The 21,546-nt window shown below is 43.2% G+C and overlaps 1 protein-coding gene across 3 annotated transcripts in view; it reads left to right on the plus strand.

Moving 5' to 3' along the window:
- The window catches only part of ZNF827 (zinc finger protein 827), a 170,854-nt gene that overhangs the window by 145,006 nt on the left and 4,302 nt on the right, over nucleotides 1-21,546 (plus strand). For all 3 annotated transcript variants that reach the window (XM_024736183.1, XM_024736182.1, XM_024736181.1), the window contains 3 exons: nucleotides 9,458-9,595; nucleotides 13,090-13,261; nucleotides 14,137-14,303. In XM_024736183.1, the coding sequence (XP_024591951.1) occupies nucleotides 9,458-9,595; nucleotides 13,090-13,261; nucleotides 14,137-14,303 (477 nt within the window). The remainder of the gene's footprint in view (nucleotides 1-9,457; nucleotides 9,596-13,089; nucleotides 13,262-14,136; nucleotides 14,304-21,546) is intronic.

The raw sequence follows: 21,546 nt of genomic DNA on the forward strand, positions 1-21,546 counted from the left end.
TGGTGTATGTAAGTGGCAAGATAATAACCAAAGCCCTGTAGATGTCACTCCTGAATCAATATTGTCAGTTTGCTTCCCTGTTGCAATGTAAAATTTGGTTGCCATTTAGTTCACCAATCATGATCTTGGTGATGTGACTGTCTCGTTTATTCAGTAAGCATTTATTGAAGGTCCACTGATCTTGGAAACACAAGTAGAGGGAAAATATAGAAGCAGCATCCAAGTTCCCAATGGATTTCTTGTTAAGTTGAAGTTCTACAGAGATGACAGACATCTGTTGGCTAAATTCTGCCAGTGACGCTCTCTGTTTGGATGCTTAGAGAAGTTCCCTAAGATGCTCATGTGATCAGCCTCACTGGAATTAGGGGTACCAAGTCCTAGCCATTTTCCATTACCAGAGGAATCCAGGTTCTGTTTTCTTCTATTGATTTTAAATGAATAAAAGCAGGTGTAGAAAACACTTACGGTTCTTTACCAAATTAAAAGCCCATTAGTAAGGATTCTTTGAGGCTAACTCTTGCCCAGAATTATGCAAAAAATGCCATAAGACTTTTCTAAGTTGATCCCAGGATGTTTACTAATAACCAGTTCCACAAACCCGTGTTGGTTGTAGACGTTGGCATAAGTCTTGTGGTTGAGAGGAGCTTGAGTGAGACTGTGGGGTAGTTACTTCCATTCTCTGGACCTTGGTTTCCTTATACGTATTGAATAAGAAGAGACCATTGGGGCTTCCCTGGTGGCGCAGTGGTTGAGAGTCCACCTGCCGATGCAGGGGACACGGGTTCGTGCCCTGATCCGGGAAGATCCCACATGCCGCGGAGCGGCTAGGCCCGTGAGCCATGGCCGCTGAGCCTGCGCGTCCGGAGCCTGTGCTCCGCAACGGGAGAGGCCACAACAGTGAGAGACCCGAGACCATTGAACAAGATAATTGTTAGGGTTCCTCCCTGAAGTGAGATTTGGGGCAGGATGGAGATGTAGTTACTCTGGAGACCTTGACTCTGTGAACTGAACCCTGTGTAAGTTTTAAGTTGTGGGGTGCATTGCGGCGAGAGAGGTCCTCGAATTTTATGCCTTGGTTTCATCTTCATGGAAGGGAAGCAGTTAGGGTTAAAGAAACATGAGTCCTCTCCTGGATCCAATGTTCTGTCAAGTAGAGTTTAATAGAGTTCCCTCCCAGATTCTACCAGATGGATTTATTTCATGAAAATTTTTGGAGAAGTACTTCTTGGACCTATGCATGGACTTTAATGCTTAAGTATGTTAAGCATTAAAGTTTGAAATGAGGCCAAAAAAGATCAAGGCTGTGAACTCTTTTATGCCTAAAAATCTCTACCCACTATTTTTAATTGAGCACAGATTGACTCTTACTAAATTCTGCTATCTTAGCTGTTCCTTGATCTGACATCTTAACCAGCAGAAAATCCTATGTTTTGGCAGAGTGTTTGGAATGGTCTTTAAAGGGGAATTTGGTTGCACTAAGACCTGCAGAGAGGTGGTCATAGGGAACCTAAGAGTTGTGTTAGGACCTGCCATATTACCCTAAGTTGTAGTGACCCTTAAAAAGAAAAGGAATTTGTAAAGGATATAGACCGCAAACACTAGAGCAAAGATATTAACCCCCAAAGAGTCCTAAACCACAGCTGACTCCTTAACTCACAAGCAGCCCTCAGAGGGCGGCAGCTTGTCTTAAGCCCCTGAAACCAAAGGATAGAGCCAGCAGGGAAAGGACTAACCAGAAAAATCACACGCCCTGCCTGGAAATGATTGTATAGGTTTTAACCCTATAGAAGAGTACTGACTCTAAATGCCGAGGGTTTCAGAAGTTCATTTGCAATATGCCTCGAAACTCTCCAGGCTTGATGATGAAAGAAAGAAAGACTCAAAATACCATCTGTCATAATGGAAAACCCATGTGGCCCCAGAGCCTCTTCCTCATTGAGCAGCTGATGCAGATTTAGTCAATCTGGACAGTTATTTATGTGTTGAGGTCACATTTTGGCCAATCTTTTGCTTATGGCTTTAACCAAATAAAGCCTTCTCTTTCCACATTTCTCTTGCCAAAGTCAGGTTGAGAGATGATTCTTTGAGAGGATTATTTTGGCAGGAGATACAGGGATCTTCTCACACAGCAAAACACAGCGACAAAGCCAGATGATACACCAGTCAGGGAGCTAAAAGATGTCAAAACCGGAAGAAGCAAATTCAAGTCCTTTCCTTTGCCCCTCGTTTTGTTTGTTTAACAAAAATGTTCCCCAAATGTCAATGAAAGGCCCAAGGGAACTTTCTATAGTAATAACTAGTTTACCTCAGAGGGGCTTGGCTTTTAGGATTTTCCCATTTGATCTTCCTCTTGTTCCTTCTTTATTCTACTTCATGACATATTACAGTTTCTAATTTCTCTGTGGCTGGAAATACTCTAGGCTGACACCTTCAAGAAGAGAGACGGAAAGAAATCCTAGTGTCTGTGAATTTTTGCTAAATCTACACATGTCCACTTGTAACCAAGAAATTAAACTCAGGGCCAAAACACAAGAGGAGAAAGAAAAGTCCCTTCCTTGTTTGTGGTCACCTTTGGCAGTGATCCCGTATGGCTTGGAGGAGCTTCAGTGAGACCCATGGTCTGCTGTCTCCTCTCCCAGCGTCACTAGCCAGGTTACCTGGGCAATCAATTCAGTCCTCTGGGTCTCGGTTTCCTTATATGTAGGAAGAGAACATTGAACAAGACAATCCTTCAGGTTCCTCCCTGAACTAAAGTTTGGGGCAGGAGGGAGCCTTAGTGACTCTGGAAACCTTGATTCTATTATTCAACCCTGTACAGGTTGTGGGGTGCACTGAGGGGGAAGAGGTCCTGGAATTTTATACCTCGGTTTCATCCTTATGGAAATGAAGGAGTTGGATTCAGAAAAAAGCTGAGTCCTCTACTGGATCCAATGTTCTGTCACGTAGAGTTTGATGGAGCTCCCTCCGCAAATGTACCAGATGGGTTTCTTTCATGGAAGTTTTTGGAGAAATACTTGATGGATGGGTTTCATCTTCCCAGGATCTGTGCATGAAATGAGACCTTTCCCCTTGGATGACTAGGTCACAAGAGGAGGAGTTTGGCATCCTGTCTCTTGGCTATTGGGCCTCACCATTATGAATGAGGGGCCTCAGTTCACCAAAAAGGGGAGGAGTTAAGAGCCTTGCATTGGGACCACTAAGATGAGGTGACTTTCCAAATGACCTGTTCCCATATTCCTGACTGTACTGTAGGGGATAAAAGTGGTTGCACCTGGGGCTTCCCTGGTGGCGCAGTGGTTGAGAGTCCGCCTGCCGATGCAGGGGACACGGGTTCGTGCCCCGGTCCGGGAAGATCCCATGTGCCGCGGAGCGGCTGGGCCCGTGAGCCATGGCCGCTGAGCCTGCGCGTCCGGAGCCTGTGCTCCGCAACGGGAGAGGCCACAGCAGTGAGAGGCCCGCGTACCGCCAAAAAAAAAAAAAAAAAGTGCTTGCTCCTGCACACCTATTTACTTCGTTTAAAACAAAAATGTATTTAAGGAAGAGGCAAAGACCCAAATGGCATTCAAAGCAAAGACCGTGAGTGGAAAAGTAGAGAGAAAAGCATCTAATGAAATAGTACCAAGTAGCGAGGAATTTATGGGAAAAATTTATGGCTATCTCAGGAATCAGAGTGTAAGAGGATAAAGGGAGATAAAATGCTTTGTAGGAGACAGAATCCTCTGAGACACTGTATAAAAAATATATAATCATTAAATAAGTATTTTGCTATAAAAGAAATGAAGAAAATCATTTGCATCTTTTTAAGATAATGAAACAAATATTAAAGGATATGGAAATAAAGATGAAGAAGAGCAATTTTTTTTTCTTTTTTTTTTTTTTGCGGTACGCGGGCCTCTCACTGTTGTGGCCTCTCCCATTGCGGAGCACAGGCTCCGGACGCACAGGCTCAGTGGCCATGGCTCACGGGCCCAGCCGCTCCGCAGCACATGGGATCTTCCCAGCCCGGGGCACGAACCCGTGTCCCCTGCATTGGCAGGCGGACTCTCAACCACTGCGCCACCAGGGAAGCCCAAGAAGAGCAAATTAAAAAAAATAATACCTATATTCCAAAATTTTTCGTGACTTTGGACTGATTGAAAAGGAGTTAGTGTTATGTGAATTTTTCTGTGATGTGTTATGCTTCAATCAGAAGGTTTTAGAAAGCATATTCCTTAATAGTTTAAAAGGAACTTTTTAAGTTTTTTGAGCAGAACAGAAGAAGACGATTAAGATGGAAATGGGCTCAGATGTCTGTAAACTTATTGCTGTTGACAGTGAACATGGAGAGTTCTTCACAGGATGCAGGTGTTTTGGAATAAAGCTTGTCAAAGGCCAGACCTAACTTCCAAAGTCCCAAGACCAAGAGTAACCATAGGAGGGTTTCAATTAAGAATGTCATAAGTTAGAGAAAACCCAACTAACAGTGGCTGAAAGAAACAGGGGTTTATTTTCCTCGCATAAGAAGTAAGTCCAGAGCGGTATTCCTGCCATTTTTTCATCTACTGGAAGATGCCATCAAGGACCCAGACTTTTCCCATCTTTCCCTTCCTCCATCCTTGGCAGGTTGGTTTTCATCCTCAGGTCTCATATGCACAAAATGGCTTCCATAATCCCAGGCATTTCCTCTGTGATCAAGGCAAGAAAAAGAGAGAAGAGGGCCAACACCAAGCCTACATTTCTCTTTGTCAGGAAAGCAAAAGCCTTCTCACTGGCCAGAATTTTAGCACATGACCACCCCAGCTGCCTGTACAGTGGGAATAGACAGGGGAGAAGGAAAGTTGAGAATAACTAATTGGGTTAATCAAAAAACAGCATCTACCACAGAATTTGTCTTGAAGAGAATAATCCTATGGCTTGTTATTGGGAAGAAGTAAGGACAGAGGACCTCTGGGGATATGGCTCAGGACTGCAAATATTTCCACTAATAAAATCATAAAATCACCGTTCTTGGGTTGAGTTAAAACACCATTCAGAAGGCAAGTAGCCTTATTTTTCACCCTGAATTGGCCATTAGCCTTCACTAATGGTATTTCCAGGGCTCGGTCTTTCCCACTATAAAATAAGAATAATGTTTATTCCCTGCCTCACTTGGATCCTTTCATTCAGTCATTCATTTCTTCAGCAACTATCTACTACCCACCTGCTATGTATCAGGCACTGTGCCCATACCGAGGATGTACAAATAAATCCTGCAGAACCCCCTCCTTCAATGAGTCACCTTCGAACAGGGAGAGGAGGCCAGCGAACATCGTTACTGAGCACCACCGCATGTTGGACTTGCTGGGTACTCCGTATTAAAAAGATGCATATAGGGCTTCCCTGGTGGCGCAGTGGTTGAGAGTCCGCCTGCCGATGCAGGGGACATGGGTTCATGCCCCGGTCCGGGAAGATCCCACATGCCGTGGAGCAGCTGGGCCCGTGAGCCATGGCCGCTGAGCCTGCGCGTCCGGAGCCTGTGCTCCGCAACGGGAGAGGCCACAACAGTGAGAGGCCCGTGTACCGCAAAAAAAAAAAGTGCATATAATATAGAAGATACGTAAAAAAATAATATAACAGGTAAAGTGGTGCAATAGAGTAGTCATAAAAGTGCTTTGGGACAGAGAATGGGAAATGACTCCTTACCTGGGGAACTGGGGAAGGCTTTACCGAGGAGATGCAGTCTGAGATAGCGCTTGAAAATGAGCTGGAGTTTGTGTACAGAAAGAGGTGCCAAGGTGGGGAGTGGCTGCTGGCGGGGGGGCATAGTTGGTTCAAAAGCACTGACATCTCCAAAGGCACTAGCTTGTTCCCGAAAAGGTGAGTCGCTCACTCCGCGGAGCCCTTGGATGGTGGGAGGTGAAGTGGGGAGCTGAAGCGGGGAGATGGTTGGAGCCAGAGTATGAAGGACCTCAGGCTCCATGCACAGGAGTTTGGCCTGGGGAAGCCATTAGAACCCAGGACGAGACATAACCTGATCTGGGCCTCAGAAAGATCATTCTGGAACCCGTGAGGAGGGGCTGTTGGAACTGAGAGAGGGGCTGTTGGAATGGTACCCATGAGGCTCTTTAGGAGGCTTTTGCAAGTCCTGGTGAGTGATGATGACTCAGTTAAGGCAGTGGGATTCCAGAAAGATCTTTGAGGTCTTTGTGGTTTTTTGTTGTTGTTTTATTTTTTTTTTGGTTTCCAAAGTTTATCAAAAATCAAGAACAGGAAAACTTTACATTAAAATATGGCAATTTTAGCTTTCACAGTGTCCACACACACACAAATCAAATCGTGATATCTTTTTGTTAAACCTGTAGCATGTGACCGCAGAGGTAACCAGGCCAGTTCATTCGGTTCCTCCGAGAAGGAGATGGAGAACAGTGCCTGTGACTATGAATTGAGCTTTAAGATGAACACCCTGGGGACACTCGCCACTGTCCGTGCAGTGATTTGCTTAATGTAGGGTTAGTCTGTATTGCTAACGCCTAGAGATTAGTACAGGCCTACGCATCTGTTTTTATAAACATTTATCAATAGGTTCACAATTTAAATAGTTTTCAGTATTTTTGGCAACTTTCGATCCTCAAGAGCTGCAGACAGAGTGCGCTGCCGTCTTCCAGAACGCTTCCTGGAGAGCCGGTGTCCCAGCTGGCAGCCCTCCACGGTGGTGGGGCCAGTCCAGCTTCCACAAGGCAGGCTGTGGTCGTTCTAAAGCCTGGCCTTGCTGGGTGTCCATCACATTCAGATACCACTCTGGAACCAGATGGACAGCTTTTGGTGGTACATACACAGAGACAGGAAGAATCAAAAAATTCTGTGTTTTCCTTCCATGGCATGTGGCTGACACCATCTCCAGGAAATGTGGGAGAACGTAGCATCTGCTGAGCTCCATTTCAGCTCCGGGAAAAGAAGAGCAGGCCTTTTACTTTAGTACTTGTTTAGACAGTAATAATTCCCCTCTCGCCCCTGCACCTCCACCTCCAGCCTCACCCCGCTGTGATTTCAAGGTCGTGTTCTGGGATGAGGCTTCTATGGCCGGGTTGCCTTGCTCCTGCGTGTGAAATGACAACGGGCGGCCGTAGCAAATGCAGACAGCAAGCGGGGTGAGGCTTGGGCTCCAGGCCCCAGGGGTGTGGCTGACCAAGCCTGGCCGCCCCCGTGGTGCCTCTCCTGCCTCCGCGGCTGCAGGTGGGCCTTCTGCTTGCCCGCAGCACAGCCTTCATGGCTCGAACCATTTTCTAGGCCACTGGAGGGAAGTGGACTTTTCATGATGCTTCAATGTCTCAAGCGTGTGACTAATATTATTAAGAGATGTCTTTCTTTTTAATTGCATCTACTTGTTCAGTCTGTGACCCAATTAGTTCATTCTTGTTGTGAATGTATTGGAAGACCCTGTACCCTCTTGATCTCTCCTTATAATTATTACTGTCATCCTCCTTTGAAGCACTGTTTTGATTACACACTTCAAAGGAGATGCTAAAATACCCTCTTGCGCCATGCGGTGGAAACGTCCATGGCTTGGACTCAAGGGCAGTCGTCTGAGAGTGGCTCCTGTCTGCACATCTCAGAGCCCTGTACCTCCCTTTTCACCTTCCTTCCCCCAGAATTCTGCCCCTTCCCCTGAAGAGGTTTGTAGTCACACATTTCCTACTCTAATAAGAAGACTAGCTCTTCTCTCTGAGGCCCAAAAAGCTACGTTTAACAAACACAGGTAAATCGATAAATGTGCCTTATCGGTGTTAGGATTGCTGGCAGGTGCCTCACAGCAAACATTGTTGCAATTTCACCATCAATCCCCCACCCCGTTCCAAACATACATTCGTGTTTACTTCTTTCCTGAGATCACACTATCTGGCAAGCCTGAATTCGGATGAAAATTGATCCAGTTGACTCACCCAGATCCAGATGGAAGCCTGTATTTGTATATGGGAAGCAGTTTTAACCAAATTGTGTGAAATCAAATTCTTTGTTCTGTTGCTGTCTCTGTCCAGTGGTCTGAATGTTTTCATCTGCTTGGTTTTTATGAAAAGTTCTTTCCATGTGGTATCCGGTTCCATAAAGCACTACCGTGCTGTAGGAACATTCACAAGAATTTACTGAGGTAAAGGACGAGATATTGACTCAGTAAATTATTTGTCTTGCTCTTCAAACTTGAGGCCAAAAGCCCTATTAGTGGCCCAGACAAGTGTCCTCGTGGAAGTGTCCCCTTCCCTCTTTTTGGTAGTCTGTCATCTCTCTCATCTTACTGTAGAAGGAATGTTTGTAGAATCCATTACAGTTCAGTGAGAAGAAATAAGGGTGAGAAAATTAAAGTTAACTCAATGAATGATGACGAGAAAATAAAAACTTTTTAAGATGACAGGAGAAGGTATTAACGCCCACTTAGGTCATTCATGGCTGTGAATTAGGTACAGAAGACCTTGTGGTTCTCGTCATTTTCTCTAATATGATGAGACTTTGGGGGAAATTCTGGTTGTGTACTCTTGCATTAGGGAGTTTTATGTGGAGTAGTGTCTGAGTCCGTTCAGGCTGCTGTAACAAAATACCACAGACTGGGTAGCTTATAAACAATAAAAATGTATTGCCCAGTTCTAGAGGCTGGAAGCCCTAGATCAGAGTGCCAGCATGGTCGGGTGAGGGCCCTCTTCCAGGACACAAACTGCCTACAGCTTGCTGTGTCCTCACGTGGCAAAAGGGCTAGGGAGCCACATGAGGCTTCTTTTTTAAGGGCACTAATACCACTCATGAGGATCCACCGTCATGACCTAATCACCTCACAGAGACCCGACCTCTAAAAACCACAGCCTTGAGCACTAGGGTCTCAATATATGAATTCAGGGGATACACACATTCAGACCATAGCCAGCAGTATGCAGTTGTCATCCCTGAGTCTGTGTAACATTAAGTTCCTCATTAAGGATTCTGCACAACCCAGAAAATAGGGCAAAGCCTGTTTTCATAAAGGGCAGTGAAAGTGTATTTCCTTTCAAGAGATGGAACCATCTATTTTTACATCAGAATCTGAGCTTCGGCCCTCTTGATTTACTGTCTGGTGGTGAGAGTCTGCATTTCTGGAATTTTAACATGCAACTCAACCATTCACTCATTCAGCACCTATTTATGGAGTGCCAACTGTATACCGAGCACAGTGCTAAACCAAGCTGTCAACCTGCTGGAGGGTTAGGTCCACTAACCTTTAGTGAGGAAGGAGAGAAACCACGGGAGACTTGACTAAAATTGGAATCCATGTGCCACCACAGCTTTCAAGAATGGCCTTCTTAGAGACAGGAGCTGAGCGTGAAGACCAGAGGTTACTTGGACTTATCAATACTTGCAGTTTACCGGCCACATTCTTCAGAAGGAAGTCTTTGCTTAAGTCCTGAATGTTGACTAAACTGAAATGTGTTCACGTTGCCTTGTTTATTCCTCATGCTGCTTTGTTCTTTTGGCCCAGAAACAGAAAAGATAGTCCTCGAGGCAGGAAATGGGTTGCCCTCTTGGAAATTCAACGACCAGCTTTTTCCCTGTGACGTGTGTGGGAAAGTATTTGGCCGACAGCAGACATTGTCCCGACATCTGTCTCTGCACACAGGTGAGTCAGGGTCTCCCTGCCGGGCCTTCCCTCCCTGGACCACCAGCTTCTCCATGATCTGGAAGCTGTGTCTCTAAGAGAATTAAATCAGGAAGTGGTAGAAATGTTTTTATCCGGACCTTTTCAAGCCATTTTACCTGGCATGTTCAAATAAGGCTCTGGAAAGGGTTTTTTATTTGTATTGAAAGGATCCGTTGAGTTCAAGGATGATTGATGAGAAAAGATACACATTTTTAGGTGTGTTCAGGTAAAATTTATGAACTCTAAGGAGTTTATTGCTGTCACCTTGAGGGTGCAGGGCATGGGGCTGCACCCCATCTTATTGGATTCATCTCATTGCGGTAGGTGGAAGCAGAGGGGAAAAGAGCACCTTGATGGAGAAACAGTCTCTGTCTTTATTTACATATAATAATGGAGAAGTGTGGTTGATTCTGAGTGTTGGGAAGCGGAAACCCGAATAAATAGTAACTTAATCAATGCGGCAATAATAAGCAAGGACAATAAGAAGTGAGGTAAAATCAATAGCAAACAAAAAGCAAGATGGAAAATAAAAAATGAACTATTTCAATTTTTACACTGTAGATCAGCCTTGTTAAAAATTCAAATGTGTCTTATTTACAGGAAACACAAAACAAAGTGGTAAAGAAAATAAAAGTTTTGTATCTCACACAAAGTTAAAAGAAGCAAGACAGTATTAGTATGGCAAGATTAATTTCTTTTTATATATATATATTTTTAAATATTTTTAATCTTAACTATTAAACCACTAAAGACAAAATTTAGTCATACACTTAACCACAAAGAAAACTTTCACATGTTAACAAAAGTAGAGGGGGCTTCCCTGGTGGCGCAGTGGTTGAGAGTCCGCCTGCCGATGCAGGGGACACGGGTTCATGCCCCGGTCCGGGAAGATCCCACATACCGCAGAGCGGCTGGGCCCGTGAGCCATGGCCGCTGAGCCTGCGCGTCCGGAGTCTGTGCTCCGCAACGGAGAGGCCACAACAGTGAGAGGCCCGTGTACCGCAAAAAAAAATAATAATAATAAATAAATAAATAAAAAGTAGAGGTTCTATAAGCCACGTTCTCTGAGCATACTTAAATGAAATTTAAAATAACCAAGGATCCATAAAATGTTCCACCTAATTGTATCAAAGGAAAGGATCACAAATTCCAGACATCTAAGAGGAATGAAAGGGGAACATTCGTCCTTAACCTGGAATGAATAGCTACAGCTCTGGTCCATGGGACATTTATAGATTTAAACATTTTAATTGGAAGGGAAGAAAAACAAAAATAAAGGAACTTAGCACTCATATTAAAGAATTAGTAGAAGAACAAAATCTAGGAAGAAGACCATAAAATAGATAAATCCCTTTAAGTCTGATTAAGAAAGGAAAAGGAGGGCTTCCCTGGTGGTGCAGTGGTTGAGAGTCCGCCTGCCGATGCAGGGGACACGGGTTCGTGCCCCGGGCTGGGAAGATCCCATATGCCGTGGAGCGGCTGGGCCCGTGAGCCATGGCCGCTGAGCCTGCACGTCTGGAACCTGTGCTCCGCAACGGGAGAGGCCACAACAGTGAGAGGCCCATGTACAGCCAAAAAAAAAAAAAAAAACGAAAAGGAGGCTGAAATATTCAAAATTAGCAATGAAAAAGGAAGCCTAATTCTTTTTATACAATGTTTAAAGATTACTTTCCACTTACAGCTATTACCAAATATTGGCTCTATTCCCTGTGCTGTACGAGACATCCCTGAGCCCATCTCACACCCAGCAGCTTGCACCTCCCCCTCCCTCTCCCCCTCCCCATATTGCCCCTCCCTGCTCACACTGGTAGCCACTAGTTTGTTCTCTATATCTGTGAGCCTGCTTCTTTTCTGATATATTCACTAGTTTGCTGTATTTTTTAGAGTCCACATATAAGTGATATCATACAGTATGTGTCTTTCTCTGTCTGACTTATTTCACTAAGCATAATGCCCTCCAAGTCCACCCATGTGGCTGCAAATGGCAAGATTTCATTCTTTTTTATGGCTGAGTAGTATTCCATTGTATATATGTATCACATCTTCATTATCCATTCACCTGTTGCTGGACATTTAGGTTGGGAAGCCTTATTCTTAATACAGATGCTGTTAAAGAATTATTGAAGAATAAGGGCAACTCTATGGCAAAAAAAAAAAAAAAGCTGAAAACTTTAGAAGACATAGATAATTTAAGCAAAATTTCCAAAATTGACCCAAGCTGGGTAGGGGGGAGGTGGTGGTACTTAAGTAAATCAGTTACCAAAGGGGAATTTGGAAAGATGATGGAGATACTATTAATAAAAGCATCAGGTCCAGAAACTTTCCCAGCTGGGTTCTTTTTTTTTTTTTTTTTTTAAACTGCGCCACCAGGGAAGCCCCCAGCTGGGTTCTTTTTAACTTGTTGAGACAAAGAAATTCTGATATTATTAAACTTTTCCAAATGATAGAAAAAGAAAGCGCAGCAATTCACTTTATGAAGAAATCATAACCTTAACACCAAAACTTAACAACCTCACTTATTAATACAAATACACAAATTCTAAAGAAAAGACTCTCTTCTATCTGTACTGTAGGGCTCCTCCCCAACCCCGCGAAGCCCAGGCCACCAGCACCTCGGATGCTGGGGACCACCTATAATAATAATGATGCCTTACATTTTGTTGCAGACAAATTTTTTTTCACACTCTTTCCCATGAAGTAGATAAGACAGGTGTTTTCTTTAAGGTGAGCCCACTATTACAAATTCAGAACTAAGGATAGAAAAGGAAGTTGTTCTTTCCTTCCTCTGCTACCATCTGTTACCTTGATCTGTACCTAAAAGCAAAGCCTGCTCCTTTAATTTCCTTAATTAATCAAATGAATTCAGAATGCCACTCTGGAAACAGCCCTGAAACATCGTCAGTTTTATGAAAGGGTTTCTATTAAGAAATCAACTAAAGTTTTTTATTTTATTTATGTAGCATGAAAATTTCCAATTAAGTTATTTCATCTGGAGTCCCTTTAATGTCATTAGTGTTTATTTCTTGGCTAACTCAGGCCTGGAGCTTAGGAAAAATGAGGGGCTTCGCTTACACACCAGTCCTGGGAAGGCTGATCATATCCCCTTCCTCAGCTCAGCACCCATCCTGGACTGACACATGTCGGGGCTTGGACACACACACACACACACACAAATTATTCTTGTAGCCTGCATGGAGCTCACATTATCAAGAAGAGGGGCCTATAGGTACCCAGGAAAAAGCAGATGGTCCAGTTGCCCCGGAACTTTCTTTCATCTTTGAAAGTCTGAAAGCAGAAGCGACCTGCCATGTGAAGACTTTTTAGATATTTAAAATTCCAAAGTGTTCCCTTTGTCCCCATTAGAAATGAGATTTGAACCCTCCTTTCCTGATACCCTTAAGTGGTCTTTGGTAAGGTGTTGGGATTTCATTTCTGAGAGTGGTTTGGGATTTTTCCTGTCCCTTCTCCCCCAGAGGAAAGAAAATACAAATGCCACTTGTGCCCGTATGCTGCTAAGTGCCGCGCAAACCTGAACCAGCACCTGACCGTCCATTCGGTGAAGCTGGTGAGTACGGACACCGAGGACATCGTCAGCGCCGTCACCTCTGAAGGCAGTGATGGGAAGAAGCACCCTTATTATTACAGGTGAGCTGCCAGTGGAACCTGCTGGTCCAGGCTGCCCAGAGTTTCTTGAACACTCCCTGCCCATCTGCTAGGGCACACATGACAAAGTGTCTTTTCTCAGTCACAGGGCTGAGCTTCCTTTTAATATTGGCCTTGCTTGGATTGAACCCTGTGTTGCACTGACTCCTTCCTGGCTTGGGTGGCCCTGGGAGAGTTAATTAAAAGGGTGGAGGTCTTAGAGGTGGCTTTGTGGAGCGGAGTCCAGAGAGTGGCAGGGCTCAGGGGTGATGAGCTGTGAGGTCTGGACAGCTGGGAAGCTCCCACCTTTGTCACTGAGCACCTCGCTGCTTCCTGAGAATTATCCTAAGGAGAAATGAATCTGAGAACCCTGAGGGAATAGCCCTGGAAGTATTGCATACTTTCCCCTGGCTGTGCTATCCTTTAGTACCCGGAATGGTATGTTTCTCTTCCATATTCAACTGTGAATCAATATTTGGTTTGTTTGCTATAAAATCCCGAGTTTTCGGGCTTGCTATCGAATCCTGCCCGAGTGTATCAGCGCACCAGCTCTGCTGATATCTTGGCAAGGCTGCCCCGCATCTCTTTGCCCGAAGGAGTCAGTTAGGTTAATGTACAGCATCTGGAATCTGTAATTTTTAATTAACTTTATGATTATTTAGCATAGTTTCAGCATGAATGGGACTGTTACATCATGCTAACACTTAGCCTGTCTGGCACAGTGACCACTTCGGAGGTGTCCCAGAAAGTGGAAGAATTTTCTAACGCAAAGCCTTTTGGTGGGAGGAAAACACGTGTCAAGGTCCAGATTTCGGAGTGTACCGCGTGCAACTGGGTAGCCTCCATTTAGAAGCTCACTCTTCTCTCGTCCCGTACAGCTGTCACGTGTGCGGATTTGAGACAGAGCTCAACGTCCAGTTTGTCAGCCACATGTCACTCCATGTGGACAAGGAACAGTGGATGTTTTCCATCTGCTGTACGGCCTGCGACTTCGTCACCATGGAGGAGACGGAGATAAAGGCGCACATCGGCACCAAGCACACAGGTGACCCTCCCTGTCTGCCCTTCTCACCCATCTCTCCTACATCCCCCGCCGCCCCACCTGGCATGGATGTCCTCATCGCCATGCGACGCTGACACTTCCTTCCCGAGGGAGGGACTTTCTCAGGGTAGCAGAGCCACATCCCTCTGTATCCACAAGGCCACTGCCTGGTCTGGCTTATGCCTCACCCATCTGACAGGTTCACCGGCTCAGGTGCGGTGGAGAGGCGAGGGCTGTTTGCTTGTTCCTCATCCTGATATCATCATTGTAGGTAACAGTCATGGAGCTTTTATGATGCCCCAGGCTTGCACCTTTGTGTCCCAGATCTCATTGAAGTCTTAGAACAACCCTCTGGGGTCAGTACCATCATGGGCATACCATATAGGTGAGAGACTGAGGCTTAACAGAGGTCAGGTATTCTCTCCAAGGTCTACAACCAGGAAGTGACTCCAGATACTCAGACCAGAACACTTTCATGCTAGAGCCACTCTCTGTGACCCTGCTGTTCTGACAGCCCCAGGCAACCCTGGGCAGAGGGCTGCCCCTTCTGTTTTGCGGGGCCAGAGCCCTGTGCACCTAGCTCTGCAGGCTCTGCCCCTCTTCCCTGAAACTGCAGCCCTGACTCCCTCTAGAATGATGCATGGCAGCTCTGTTCAGGGGCAAAGAAAGCCAGCTTCTCCTGAAACAACTCAGTGGCTCTCTAGCCTGCAGCACTTTTCCTTTCCTATAAAGCTCCGGCCATACTGGTTAACTTCATCCATTTCATGATGTTAACATTTGGACTTCACCACGCAATCGTCCTCTCCCAAGCAATGGTTACAAATGACACCAGCGTGGCGTCATTAAGTGACAGTGAAGAGGAGCTCCCCCTGCGTTTTGCTTACAAGTCATGAGCTCACGTTGCTGACTGCCAGCCCTGGGCGGTGGATCAGCCCCTTGCATCCTCGGCCCTTGAAGGATTCAGGAAGGGGAAATTCCCTGGTAGTTGTGCTGACAATGTGCACGGCCGAGAAGTATCTCTCTGTGCTTTACTGGCCGCTTTGGCTCCGTGGTGCCAGTAGCAATAAACGCTTGCTTTTGTCAGTAAGTGGAGCAGCTATGACTCGGAGGTCTGCAGAGAACCGTTATGCTGAGTGAGGAGGTGCCGTTTTTACAGTCACTTGTCTCATCATAACCATGTTAGCACTGTGGGCAGCGGGTGAGCTGGGAAACCTGTTCCCTCTGAGATGGTGGGACCCCTGCTCTAGCTGGGAAGAACATTCTTGCTTGTTAGCACAGAGAGCCCAGAGTGAAATGCATTGAAGAAGTTTCTTTTGTAACACAGTAGAAGCCTTTAGTGCTGCTGCTATTAAGGAATAAGGTTCTATCCTATTTTATAATCCAGGGGTGCTAGCAAGGTTTTTGTAAGGGCCAGATAGTAACTGTCTTAGGCTTTTCAGGCCATACAGATTTTGTCACTGCAATTCAACTCTGCCATTGGATGGAAAGTAGCAGTAGGTGATATGCAAATGAGTGGGTGTGGTAGCCGTGTGATATGCAAATGAGTGGGCGTGGCGGTGTTCCACTAAAACTTGCTTTACAAAAACCCCAGGCTAGATTTGGCCCAAGGGTTATCGTTTGCTGACCCCCAGTTATAAGCTTATGGCCCCACAGTTTGGGTTTCTCGTATTTAGCTGCTGCTTTGAGGTTAGAATTTAACCCAAAATATGTCAGCCTACATCTGTAATCAGTAAGCTGCGTAATTGCAAAGTTATGGTATAAAGCAGTATGTATGCGATATAATATAGATAATAATATACATTCCTGAGAATAAGGAGCTTATGTAAGGCACTGCTGTGTCTCCAGCACCTGGAGCAGTGGCTGCACGGTGTAGGAGGGGAGTAAGCCTTCATCCAGTGACTGAATATAAGTGTGCAAGCACATCTACACACACATGTGCACGCCAAGTAAGAAAACTACTGAAACGTGGCCCTTGCCTGACCTTAGAGTCCACTAACTTATGTATATACAGGCATACCTCGTTTTACTGCACTTTGCCTTATTTAGCTTTGCAGGTTTTTGGGTTTTTTTTTTTTAACAAATTGAAGGTTTGTGGTAACTCTGCGTCGAGCAAGTCTAATGGTGCCATTTTTCCAACAGCATTTGCACACTTCATGTCTCTGTGTCCCATTTTGGCAACTCTTGTGATATTTCCACCTTTTTCATCATTTTTATATTTGTTATGGTGATCTCTGATCAGTGATCTTTGATGTTACTCTTGCAAAGAGATCAAGACTTGCTGAAGGCTCAAATGATGGTTAGTATTTTTTAGCAGTAAAGTCTTTTTAAATTAAGGTTATGTACATTGTTTTTTTAGACGTAGTTCTGTTGCACACTTAATATGCTACAGTATACTGTAAACATAACTTTTATACGCACTGGGACACCAAAAGAATTATGTGACTTGTATTATTGCAATATTTGCTCTGTTGGTGTGGTCTGGAACCGGACCATCAACGTCTCCGAGGTTTGCCTGTACTCTACGTGGAAGAAGTTACTTGGGATGGAGGAGAGCACACGTTGAATTCTAGATCCTGACTCTAGACCCCATGTTACTGTAAATAGCTCTGGGAATATAAGAACTCATTTAACTTCTCTGGGCCTCCATCTGTTCCCTGAGTTTTTTTAATGAGTAGGAGATGCCAGACAGGCCTGAGATTCTCTAATTCTGTGAGCCTTGTTCCCTCATTTGACTTACCTGTTGTAGGAATGGGCATCTTTTATTTCAGTACCCTAGGAGATCTGAAGTGCTTTCTTGTTACCTAGTAAAGTTGTGATCTACAGGATGAGCTTTAATGAACAGCAGATTTTTACTCAGTCTCTCTTAGAATCCACATCCTTCTTAATACTTCCTTACTGGCTACTCTTGCCCGAGGCACCCTGTGAATGAAGTGCTGAGCGGGTATCTGAGGAACTGTCCTCTGTTTAGTGTTTCTTCAGTGACTCTCCCTTACCCTCTTCCTCCACGGCTCCTTGTCCCTGCAGAGAACATCAGCAAGATAAAATATTCCCTCTGGTGCTTCCTAAATGCAAATTTTGCTGCAGTCTTTAAATGTTGCAATAATGGCATTGAGGAATTTGAATAGCTATTTGGAAAATACAACCATCTGTATGTCACGTCACATTGACACCAAAATAAATGCCACATGACTTACCCAATCCCTGTTTACAAATCACCCCTAGAAAGGCTTGAAGAAAATAGAATATTTTTCAAACTTCCAGAGTGAGAAGGGTTTGTACAAGCTTAAGTGACAGTAGAAATCACGAAGAAGAAGAATCAAGAGATTTGACACAGGAAAATTTCTCCTGTTTGCAAAAGCAAAGCAAAAGAGAAAGAAAAGGAAAACAAAAACCCACAGTCTGAAAAAAATGTGTTTGTAAAAATGACAAAATGTTAATCTATTTACAACATGGAAAATTCATATAAACTGGTAAGAAACACTTTAGGTCTCCAATTAAAGGATTCACAAAGGACATGAACAGTCAAGTCACAATAAAACAAAGAAAAGCTAATGACTTAACATCAGGAAAAATGTTCAACCTCGCTAGCCGTCAAACTAAAACTCAAAAGTGGCTTATCTTTCACCTATTAAGTTAGGAGCACGTCTTATAATGTTACCCACTGTTACCAGAAGCTGCTGATCCGCCTGTGGCCATGGCCTTGCAAAGTGGTAGAACTTTTGAAAACTAATTAGTATATACCAAGAGCCTTGAAAATGTAATGCGCTGTGACCCAGTAATCCTGCTTCTGGGAATTTATCTGTAGGGGAAAAAAAAAAAAACCAGCCAGTGGAATATTAATTTTAACTTCAAATGCAATTTTAAGGAAATAAGTAGAGTAGGATAAGTTTACCCCATGGATATAATAATATCATTTAAAAGTATTAATTCATAATTATTTTCACAGATGTTTTGAGCACCAACTGTGTGCCAGGTATATAAAACAGCATGGGAAAATACAAAGTGTTAGTTATCATTATTATTATATTTTATAAATATTATATGTTATATTTTATAATATAATAATATATTCTTCAATAATGCTTACCATGAGCCAGGCATTGTCCTTAGTGCTTTGCATAGAAAAACCCATTTGAGCCTCACCACAAACATATGAGGCAGGTGCTGCTATTATCCCCATTTTTTAGATGAGGTAATTGAGGCACAAAGTACATACCTTGTCCCAGGTCATACAGCTACTGAGTTGAACAGATGGCATTCAAACTCAGCTATTCTGGATCTTAAGTCCTTATTCTTTATTTTTTAATTTATTTTTTTATCGGAGTATAGTTGATTTACAATGTTGTGTTAGTTTCAGGTGTACAGCAAAGTGAATCGGTTATACATATACATATATCCACTCTTTCTTTAGATTCTTTTCCCATATAGGCCATTACAGAGTATTGAGTAGAGTTCCCTGTGCTATACAGCAGGTTTTTATTAGTTATCTATTTTATATACAGTAGTGTGTATATGTCAATCCCAAACTCCCAATTTATCCCTCCCCCGACTTATCCCCTGGTAACCATAGGTTTGTTTTCTACATCTGTGACTCTACTTCTGTTTTGTAAATAAGTTCATCTGTACCCTTTTTCTTAGATTCCACATATAAGTGATACATTGTGATATTTGTCTTACATGCTTATCCTTAACCACTATGCAGTTAACAACAACAGTTTTAAAATAAAAATGCTTACTTTTTCAAAAATAAAAAAAGAACACCAAAAATGTAATGTTGTTTGTATTGAGGCAGCAAGAGGGTGGGTACTTTTTTCTGGTCTCAATCTCTCAATTTGTGTCATTTTAAATTACGAAATATTTAGGGTTTTAATGTTCTCTTCAGTTGGCTGTCCCAGTGTTTGAGGTTGCCTTACCTGTGTACAGGTGTCCTTCACCAGAAATCTTTGCGATGCTGAAAATCAGCGATGGCTTGGATTGCAGTGAGCCTTGGATTGGGTTGACAAGGGCACCCTGGCTCACTCCCTACAGATACAGCGAGGGGAGATGTGAACTGAGGGGAGAGGAAGCTGTGTAGATGAGGAATTATAAAGAGCGTGGGCTGGGCTGTTTCCCCATGCTGTAGCCCAGAGCGTTTGCCGTGGCACCTCTATATTTATACATTTATTAATTTAGGGAGCTCTCCCCAGTGCCGTAAGCCTGAGGGTACTTGAAGCTATTCTTAAAGATGGTAATTAAAATTATCTGTTTTAATTCTAAGAACTCATTTAAAATAATCACTCATAATATTCTGTTAATAAGACTAGTCTTAGAGGATGGATTTGGTGAAGCAATATCAGGGACTCAGGGCCCCCACTGAAAATATTCTATTTGTCTACAAACTGTGACTGAACTGGTTCAATATTTAGATAAGAGACTGGCAATCATGGTGCTGGCTTTCCTTGTACCAAGGGAGGAATGTATCCTAAAGGCGTGTTCCATCCCTTCTCGTGGGTCAGTAAGTGAGGTCACCTACTGTCTGTCCAGGAACCAAGTTCACTTCTGCTAAGGAACAAGATCTTAAAAATTGTCAACTTGGGACTTCCCTGGCAGTCCAGTGGTTGGGACTCCGAGCTTCAATGCAGGGGGCGCGGGTTCAATCCCTGGTTGGGGAGCTAGGATCCTGCATGCCATTGCCGTGGGGCGTGCCCAAAAAGGAAAATAAAAAGGAAAATTAAAATTGTCAACTGAAGTAAGGGTTGGGTGCTCTGGGCATAAGTGCAGCTCTGACAGGAACAGGACTTGAAAACATTGTAAGCCGGTAAATATTTTCCCTTCCTCTTTTTACAAACTTTTTAAAATTAGACAAGTAATTTATGATCACTCCAGAAAATGTTGAAAATCCAAATAAAAGAAAACAGGCATAAGGCTGATCATTTCATATGCTAGATGTAGCCACCATTACAGCTTTGTTTACTTCTGGATTTTTTATGCCTATATATAAAATATGATTTATATTTTTAATCTCCTAATAAAGGAACTTTGTTTCTAGAGTTTACAATCACTGGATTACTTAATTGGTTGATCTGAAGGGAATGGAAGCACAGACTCCCTACATTTTCAACCCTAGCCTAAAACTGTGGGCTTAATTGGATTAAATTGGCTTGGGGAGAATTGATGTCTTAACAATACTGAGTCTCTTGAACATCTACAATGGATAGCTCTCCAGTTATTTGGGTTTATAATGTCCATTTTTATTTATTACAGTTTACCTTCAAGTGATATTATACCTCTTCCTATGTAGTATAAGAACCTCACAATAACTTCTTCTCTCCCAGCCTTTATGTTATTGTTGTCATACATTTACCTATTATAAACCTTATAATACCTTGTTATTATTTTCTAAACAAAATTACTTTTATTATATTTTAAAGAGATTTTTAAATAGAAAGAAAAATTCATCTATCTACCCATGCAGTTATCATTTCCAGTGTTCTTCATTCTTTTTGTGTAGATCCATTTTTTTATATTTGGTGTCACTTTCCTTCTGCCTGAAGAATTCTTTTTTAACATTTCTTGTAATTTGGGTCTGCTGGTGATGAATTCTTTTGACTTTCTTTTGCCTTCATTTTTGAAATATATCTTCGCTGCGTATAAAGTTTCAGGTTGACAGTTGTTTCTTTCAGTACTTTATAAAGACGTCACTCCACTACTTCTCACTTGCATTGCTCCCAGTGAGAAATCTTCTGTCATGCTTATTTTTGTTCCTCTGCATGTAATGTAGCTTTCCTCCTCTGGCTGCTTTTAGGATATTTTTTTTTTAATCACTCATTTTGAGCATTTTGATTATGATGTCCCTTGGTATAGATTTCTTTATCTTTGGGGTTCATTGTGTCTCTTGGATCTGTGGGTTTGTGGTTTTCCTCAAATTGGGGAAAATTTTGGCCTTTTCACATATTTTTTCTGCCCTCCCTACCCCATTAGGGACTTTAGTTGAACTTATATCAAGCTACCTGCAGGCGTCCCATAGCTCACTGATGCCCTTTGCATTTTTGTGATTCTTTTTCCTCTGTGTTTCGTTTCAGATCATTTCTATTGCTACATCTTCAGGTTCACTAATCTTTTCTTCTGCCATGTCTAAATTGCCGGCAATCCCATCCAGTGCATTTTTCATCTCAGACATTGTAATTTTCATCTCTAGAAATTTGGATTGGATCTTTTTATATCTTTCATGTCTCTACTTAACTTTCCAAACATGTGGAATACAGTT

This window comes from Neophocaena asiaeorientalis, unplaced genomic scaffold, assembly GCF_003031525.2.
Source record: "Neophocaena asiaeorientalis asiaeorientalis breed wild unplaced genomic scaffold, Neophocaena_asiaeorientalis_V1.1 scaffold7, whole genome shotgun sequence".
NCBI classification, from domain to species: Eukaryota; Metazoa; Chordata; class Mammalia; order Artiodactyla; family Phocoenidae; genus Neophocaena; species Neophocaena asiaeorientalis.